The sequence below is a fragment of the Eschscholzia californica genome, unplaced genomic scaffold (assembly GCF_041429995.1).
Source record: "Eschscholzia californica isolate CP2 unplaced genomic scaffold, dmEscCali1.0.p SCAF_3, whole genome shotgun sequence".
In the NCBI taxonomy this organism is placed as follows: domain Eukaryota; kingdom Viridiplantae; phylum Streptophyta; class Magnoliopsida; order Ranunculales; family Papaveraceae; genus Eschscholzia; species Eschscholzia californica.
In genome coordinates this window covers 10,786,630-10,795,744 of record NW_028238420.1, presented here as the reverse complement: position 1 = coordinate 10,795,744, position 9,115 = coordinate 10,786,630, and the positions used below count along the sequence as shown (strand labels likewise).

The 9,115-nt window shown below is 34.4% G+C and overlaps 1 protein-coding gene across 1 annotated transcript; it reads right to left on the bottom strand.

Annotated features, from left to right (window-relative positions):
* Window positions 1-652: 652 nt before the first annotated feature.
* LOC147548352 (plasmodesmata-located protein 7-like) lies at window positions 653-3,041 on the bottom strand. Its single transcript, XM_086672184.1, has 3 exons — window positions 2,227-3,041; window positions 1,236-1,352; window positions 653-1,069 (listed from the first exon to the last, which is right to left on the bottom strand). The coding sequence occupies exons 1-3, from the start codon at window positions 2,939-2,941 to the stop codon at window positions 1,062-1,064; spliced, it is 840 nt and encodes a 279-aa protein (XP_086528310.1). The 5' UTR covers window positions 2,942-3,041; the 3' UTR covers window positions 653-1,061.
* Window positions 3,042-9,115: the final 6,074 nt, after the last annotated feature.

Below are 9,115 nucleotides of genomic sequence, written 5' to 3'. Positions count from 1 at the left end.
AGTTGGTATCTAGCTAAACACTACGACCCCTAAATCGTCTGGACTTGATGATCTTCTTCATCAATTGTCCTATCCGACAAATTGCTCGCATTGCATCTTTGGTAGAATGGCATCTCCTTCAGAATTATAAGAAATATCTTGAATATATGAAACCAAATCTTCTGTATCTTCATATATTCCGGACTATCTTCGAACATCTTCAAGTATATCCAGATTTTTCTTGATCGTCGGATCTCGTATTTTTGATCCGCCTAATATTCTCCACGTATCTTATTTTGTGCTAAAAACGTTTTTGTAGTTTTTGAATGTACCCACATGTTTTTTCTAACTATTTATGTAGACCAGATCATCAGATTAATTCGAGGCAATCAACTATAGTCATTTATGGATTGTTTGGGTAAAAATTAGATTAATGCTAATCTCTAAGTCAAAATATTTCCGAAGAAGTGTACATGCGGTCATGGGGAAATAAAGTAGCCAAACTTTTATTCCGTATATATTTCCAAAGTTGTTGAGTAAAGCACAAAGAGTAAACTAATGAATGTCAATGAAATCAGACCCCAAATAACCTCTATCACTTTGAGTCAAATCTGGGTTTTAAGGTCACCTAATCCAACTTTGTGATAGACAACAATAAAGAGAAAAGGGCAAGTGGAAACCCAAAAAAGGGTCAATAATTGACATTATTTATAGAACTATTATAACATACCAATAGCTTCACAAAAAGAATTTAAGATATCTCTACAGAACTAGACAAGAACTTTGTTCAAGTGGGTGTGGGTGTGGGTGTGGGTGTGGGTGTGGGTATGGGTGGAATCTTGCCTTCTCTTCTTTCCTTTTACTTTTCCATTCACTTGTTTCAAGAAACCTCCACACATATTTCAATCTCCTTTTAATTTCCTTTTAAGGGGAATACAAAAGGTGCTCCAAAAGAAAAGAAAAAGAGATAAAGAGAAAGAAAAGTAGAACCAAGAAAACAAAAGTTGCCTATGAGTCAAGTTATAAGCAATTGGAGGGATTGAATGTGTGATCTTGAAATTCTGAGTTGTATTATTAAAAGTTTATTTGCCTGCAATGACAAAAGTGACAAAATCACATGAGATTAATATTTTGAGACCTAAAAGAATTAGTATATTTGCATAAAAATGAATGATTTTCAAAACATTGTACTTAGCCAAAATTTTTATATCATATTCATTAATTTTGCAAAATAAATTAATTTTCATTGGTAATACCTTTTCCTTCAAACGCTTTTCTTAAGAAAACCAGAAAAATAATAAGTACAGCTATTCCTGCCAATAGACCAACAGTAATGGCTAGTGCTTTCTGTGCGTCATCTGAAGAAGAATGTCCTGTCACATTATGTAAAAAAAAAAAGGATATAAAGTTAGAAAAAAACAAGAATTAGACTATGGGGGGTAAGGCCCTTCCAAGCCTCATTTTTAAATAAGAACATGTTCTTTTTCGTTTTTCTATCTTTTTCTCTTTTTTTTTTTTTTCCTTTATGGGTTTCTTTTCTTTTCTTTGCTTATCAAGAGTAAATTTCCCATTTTCTACATATATGTAAGATTTATTTTTTTGCAGAAATATTGGCATTATGAGATATCAATAGAAAACATGCAATTGATTAGACAATTAAACTTATTTAATCATCAATTTGATAATTGGATTATCCTGCTAACTAGTAGTACAAGATAAATTTATTATTAAGATTTAAGGGCCCCTATTTTCACCCTACAAGTTGCTTTAATTTGGAAGTAGTAAGTGAGATGTAAAACCTTTTTAAATTTCTTATTCTAAATCATACTTAAATGCTCTTAATTACCTACGGAATATTCTTCCTTTTTCCTTTGATAATGACCTCTTTTTTCGCTTAAAAAATTAATATTAACCTAAAATTTATTGATAAAGCATCTAACTGCGCTAACTAGTCACATAACGTGAGGGCATTTTGGTCAAACTAGTCATATAACGTTAATGTCTGCCGGACTTCGTACTTTCCGACTAAACTCTCACTTTTTGACAATACATAACACCAATTAACCAAAACATTTCTTGATATTTCGAAATTATTGTTATTAAGATTTTCAGAATCATCAATTGTAAGCAAAAATGTTTAGAAAAATCATAATAAAGTTAGACTAGTCCCAAACAATAACTTCTACTTTTACTTGTTAAATGATATCTAATTTCCTTTAGAAAAATTAGGGTATTAGAAAAACTTACCACTAGAATGCTTAGAATATATACCAGCAGCTGAATACCTAGCATAACACTTCCCTAAAAACATATCACCAGAACTTGATGTACCACACTCAACTCTCAGCCGTTGGATCGCATCATTAAGACAATCTTGACACTGAGATCCACTTAAATCACCAACACACTGAGCCATACCTTGAACTTTACCGGACCCACCAACTCTATAAGGCCCACCACCAGATCCTAATCCAGCCAATAACGCATCTCGACCGCCCAACAAATCTGAATCCGATCCTATCCACGGTCCACATTTTTTCAAAATAATAGTCTTATCTTCCACACCTAAGAAAGTAGTATTATCATATTTAACAAAACACCCTTGAAGTTGTAAGACCCCACCAGACGAGTCAACACAGAGGTTACCGAGTTGACTCACTGCTTTAGACACACAACTCGTACAATCTGGCATGGCTAGATCGCCTCTACATTGATATAGACCGTAGATAACGTTTTGTTGAGGAGTACCCATGATGGTGAATTTGTTGTAAGTTGAGTAAGTAGCTGAGTTGACTAGGGATGTTAGGAGTGAGTTGATGTTTGACTCGTAAGGTGAACCAGGTACATATTTTAGCTTTGAACAACCACCATAGATGAAGGAATCGGTATAAGAGGCCGATTCGGATTGTTTTAAGAGAAAGTAGAAAATTATGAGAGGGATGAGATAAAGAAATGAAGTCATGTTGAGGTGGGAAAGTGGGTTGTGACTAGTGATTATGTAAGAATAGAGAGTGATTATGTAGATATATATAGGGAGAGAGACAGAGAGGTATTGGTAGTGACAACTGACAAGTGACTTAGTGAGTGGGTATTTAATATAGGAAGCAAAAAAATAGTTCAAAAGATTTTGCACTTTAGTTTGATTGGAATAAACGTAGACTAGTTTATATACTTGATGGGTTATATTAAAAGATCAAATTACCTAATTCAGAGTTATGAAACTTCAATCTAAAGATAAAACTTTGAATATGCATATGGTCCTGTTATATACATTAAAAATTTGAATAACTATATACATGAAAAAAATGATTTAATTTGTGACATGATGAGTCACTCACATAAGAATTCAAACCAGATCGTACGTAATTAAACTTTGAAGTCTAATGTCTTTTAGTAGAGGTGACACATCAAGTTTCAAATTAAATCAAAATATTTTGTGTATAAGATAAATATTATTCCTGGGTTTCCTCCTTTATGAGAATATCATAACAAAGCAATTCAATATATAGTGAAGTTGGACCCGTTGCATACGGAAACTTTTCAATAGTACTCAACAACGGATATAAAGAAAAATAAAAACTGAATAGAAATAACTAATATATACATAAACTCACAATTGAATATTAGATCCTTCAAGAACATTTGTGATCCATTCAATGGCCTAATTGTGGTTGAATTAATCAACAATATATTGTTTGATTTAATATTATTTTCCTGTATCAATACGCCTCCTCAAGTTCAACAAGGGTGGAAAAACGTTGAGCTTATCAGAAGTAGTTCACACCGTGGGGTTGGTAAAGGTTTCATCATAATATTTGTTATTTGATCATGAATCGAGATTATCATGACGATTAGTTGCTTTCGTTTCACCATTTCCTTCACAAAGTGAAAATCAATCTCTACGTGTTTTGTACGTGCAAGAAAAATAGGATTCGTTGTGAGATATGTGGCTAGGGTTGTAAACGGTAGCTTATCGGATATAGGCATATCCGTATCCGATATCCGATAAGCTGTCCAATATTCGATAATTATCCGACGGATATTATATATTAATATCTGAATCCGACTCCGATAATATTAATGGGATATCCGATATTCGAAACAAAAAAACAAAGTTTATATTTTAAGTTTAAGTTTTTAACCATTAGATCAAAATAATAAATCTCAACCTTCCACTTTATATATTATTATTAATAAAAGTTATATATTTATTATTTTTATGTACTACTTATCGGATACGGATACTTATCCGATCGGATGTTGGTATATCCGATAAGTAGATATCTGATAAGGAATGTCCGTATCTGATATCCTAATTTTTTTTTTTTTTTTTAAATCGAACATGGATACTGATCGAATGCCCAAATGTTCAGACATCTATTGAAAGACATATATGATGACACCTATATTATCATATCACAGAGCGGGTGGAAAAAAGAATTTTACACTCTATTCATTAAATAGGGACATAAGTTAAACAAGTTTCGTAGAATCACATGCAATGACACAGTATTCTGCTTCCGTACTTGATGTCGCAATAGTCTTCTGTTTCTTTGAACTCAAACAGATAAGGTTTATTTCCAAGATAAATGACATATCCTCAAGTGGATCGTCGATTATCTAGACACCCCTGATGGGCCTAGAAAGTTTCCTAAATAGGTCACCACCCGCAAGTATACGGGCGTCAAGTAATAATAAATTCCGGTAAGACCGGTTCGTTCCTCAGAGACTAAGTGAAACCTATTCTAAGACTTGGAAGTAAGACGATTTTGAAAATGGTTTTGATTTTGGTTTTTAAAATAAAATAAATAAAATTACGGAAATGAAAATGAACTCAAATGGGGAGAGGAGTCTAGGGTTTAGGATTCCACCACATAAAATCACTTTTAGAAACAAATACTTAAAATGGTTAATTCTCTTTTTTATAACTCAGAATTTCGGATAATGAACTATCCTAATTCCGGGAGATGTTTTCGTTAAAACCGAATAAAACATAACAATGTAATCATTTTATTTTAAATAAATAAATCTCTAAACTACTATTTATCAATTAATAAGTATGAACCGTCAAATGATTTAACATAAGCACGATGCATCAAATCGAAAAGTATAAATAGTGAAAAGAAAATCTATTTATCAAACTAAAACGAATTAAACTATGAAGCATTAATCAAGAGTTAATCAATAAAAATTATATCTCTAAAAGGTCAAAAATGGGTTTCATCGTAAAACCCTAGATGGAGAGTCTTAGCTAATCATGATCGAGATTTAAATAAATATGAATAATAAAAGAGAATGGAAGAAAACTTATCTTTTTCGCTATTTCCAAACCAAACAGGGCCTTAGGGAAATGATTTCCTTCTGTTTTTCCCAAAATTCCGCCAAACAGACCCTTAGGGAAAACTATTTTCTCGTCTTCCCGGAAACGATTTCCAGGTGAGAAAATAATTTTCCTTCCCTGGTTTTTCTTCTCCTTCTCTGTTTTCTCTTTCTTTTTCTTTCAATCTTCTCTCTTTTTCTCTCTAATGAACACAGAAACTCTCTCTTAATCTTTATAACCGAATATGATGAAGAAAGAAGAAAAAATAATAATGGAGTTTTATAACTTTAATTAAATCTCTTTCTCTCTCTACAATTCAAGAGCTTCTCTCTTACTAACTCTTTCAATCTCTCCTTCTCTCTCTCACAAAGAGAAGAATCAAAAGAAAAAGAAACCTAACAGTAAACTCTCAAACTCTTTCTCACTCTAGCTCTCGGTTATACTTTAATGGCCGAATGGAGAGATGATTCTCCTCTTTCTCTCTGTCTTTCTCTGTCTCTCTCTCTCTCTGATTTTGCTATAGGTCGAGCTCGAGAGGATCAATCCCCAAAACCGAGTTCCTTTCAATGGCCGTGATGTTGTTGTAATATAGCCGAGCCAATGTCTCTCTCTCTCTAGCTCGTTTCCATCCTCTTTCCTTTTCTGTTAGAAAGAGAAAATAAATCTCTCTCTCTCCCGGTTCTTCTTTCCTTTTTTTCTTTCAAAATCTTGCCTTCTCTCAATCTTTCCTTCTCGGTTCTTAAACTTTCCCTCTCTATCTTTATTTTGTTTCTACTAAATATAGAGAGGAGATAAAGAGAAATGGAGATACAAATCTGGTGCCAACTAACCAATTCAAGTTGTGTAGGAGATTAGGAGTGATATGGTGTAGCGGGGAGCAGTTTAAGAGTGTGAGACGTACTTATACAAGGCGTCGGATAGCAAGGATCGCGCAGATGCCGTCCGATCACAGCGTGCATGGAGATGAAGGGCTGGAGCACTTGGGACTATCATGGTAAACTGTTTTCACGTGTATGGGATCGAAGACTCTTATGCATCCCGAAAGTCTACCGCCTACGCCCAACAGTGCACCGAAAAATCTCATATTGACGTTTACATTTGTGCCACGTGTCTCCGAAAATCTATGTTGACTTATAATCAACTAATTCTGACCCAAACTTTGACTCGCTTTATCTTTCTCGTCCGGACTCCGATTTAACTTCTGTTTTCACCAACGGACTCGTCATGGACTCCACTTCTCATCTGAGCACTAATATTGACCAGAATACCCTTGTCATTAAAATGACCAAAATGCCCCTCAAGTATGTCTTTATCACGATGTTTTCGCCTCGAACTCCGTAAATGAGACCTGAGAAAGAAAATCAAACAAATCATCAGAGTAACCGCTCGAACTGGACTAACTAATCCAAATTAAGAGATTCAGATGAGACATTTTCATGACTCATCAACCCCCAATCAACATCCAAAAAAAACAGACAAAAATGAAGGAGACTCAAAATAATAGTGTAATCCTTTACCAATAGTGTTTTTCATATAACGTAATATACGTTTAACAAATGCCCAATGCTCCATAGTAGGGTTTTGCATGTACTAACATGCCTTATTCACTGAGAATGCAAGTTCATGTCTCGTGATAGTTAGGTATTGGAGAGTGTCAATCGTACTATGATACAAAGTAACATCAGAAAATAATTCACTAGTCTTTGGACAGTCGAGTAGAGGCAGCCATGGGTGAAGCTAATGGTTTACAATTGGTCACATTTGTCCGTGTAATAAGTCCATTGCATACGTCTGTTGAGATAAAATCAAGCGATGGGGAGTATAATTTGCTCCAACTCCTCCAAAATAGTGGAGTTGTTCCAAGTCCTTTAAGGAAACTTCCCCACTTAATTGATTTATGACCACTAATATAACCATTGAGTCACTGCCAATAACTAATAATATATCATCAACATAAACAAGAAAGTATGTTTGAACATCATAAGAATTGTAAATGAATAAAGACGGATTTGTCTTAGAGCTTCCATCACCGATCGAGAGAAGAAAGTAAGCAAGTCGAGTGAACCATGCTCGCGACGGCTATTTTAAATCATACAAAGATTTAACAAGCTTACGAACATGATTTGGGTAAGACTGGTCTAAAAATCCTTGGGTTGATTCATATAAACCTCGTCATCTAAAAACTCCATTCTAAAAGGCACTTTTAACATCTAATTGACGTATAATCCAACGACGAGAAACCGTAGTTGAAATAATAAAACGCAGTGTCATAAATTTCACAACTGGGTTAAACATATAGAAGTAATTGATACCAAATTGTTGATTAAATCCCTTTGCCATAACACGACCTTATGGCGTGCTATAGAGCCATCGCCGTGATGCTTAAGTGTGAATACCCATTTACAACCCAATACATTCATATGAGTTTGACGTGGTACGAGAGTCCATGTTCCATGTTGTATTCAAGCATTAATTTAATGTACCATTGTCTGGCGCCATGGAGGTAAATGAAAAGCTTGAGATGAACAAGTGGATTCCACATCAGTTGAGGGATGGATAATCGATGTATTTATGAGAGGCTATCGAACTTCGTTTGGGATCCTCTTTTGTACATCTCCCGACTGAGATCGAGTTTGCGTCGTAGGATGTGTACTTGAAACGACACCACGAGTATTAACTTGAGATGGCAAAATACCTTGTATACAAGAAGAGGATTCTTCGTTATGTGTAACAGAACGAAGATAATCAGTGTCCAAATTAAGAGAAGAAGATGACCTCATAGTAGGAGATTGTGAAATTAAAGGACCAGGAGACTGGTCCTTGCAAGGGAAGGTGATGTTGTCATGGGTGCTGGAGAAATGAATAGAAGTTCTACGTACTCGGGTGTATTCAGTAACTTGTTATCCATTAAATTTGCAAAAGAGAAGACATTCTCATTAAAAGCCACATGGTGGGCAATAAAAACTTTCTTCGTAAAGGGATCAAAACACTTGTATCATGATGACGAAAGCTACACCCAAGAAAAACACATCTCCTCGACCTATAGTCCATTTTATGTTGATTATAAGGTCGAATAAAGGGATAATATTCGCAACCGAATACCCGCAAAATTTGTAATCCGACGGAAAACCATATAAAACCTCAATAGGTGAATAAGTTTTTAAACCCAGGGTAAGCATTCGATTGATTAAGTAGACTGCATACTCAAAAGTGAATTGTCAGTATTTATGTGAGACTCCAATTTGTGCAAGTAAGGTTAGTCCCATTTCCACGGCATGACAGTGCTTTCGATCAACAACACCATTTTGTTCATGAGTATGAGGGCAAGTTACCCGATGGGAAATCTTGAAACAACTTGCTTAATTTTTTAAATTCACCTCCCGAAATCAGACTTTATACTCTTAATTTTTCTACTAAAAATATTTCCATCCAACATTTTAAATTTGCCAAAATCTGCACATGCTTTTTATTGTAGTGTTAGGGGAAATATTCAAGAAAATTTTGAATAATCATCCACAGATAGAATAAAATATTGATAACCATCAATAGAAGGGATAGGGGACGAACCCCTTAAATACATTCAAAGAGTAAGTCATAGAAAAATGAAAACGATTGGTTTTGCCTAATTGACAAGCACCACAAACACGATCTGTTTTATTCTTATAAAAGGCAAACTATGTTTATCTAAAATTAAATGAATGATCGGATATGATAGATGTCTCAGTCGACAGTGCCAATCATTGATTAACACTATTTCTCCTATGCCAACAAAAATCTCTCGGCCCTTATTCTCAACTACAGAAATAAGATGTTTTA

What these genes read in the sequence shown, in the direction of transcription:
- LOC147548352 (XM_086672184.1), bottom strand. Translation starts at nt 2,941, where the DNA reads ATGACTTCATTTCTTTATCTCATCCCTCTCATAATTTTCTACTTTCTC. An exon ending in ATATTCTAAGCATTCTAGTG is followed by an intron (nt 1,353 to 2,226) that starts GTAAGTTTTTCT and finishes ATAATGTGACAG; the next exon opens with GACATTCTTCTTCAGATGAC.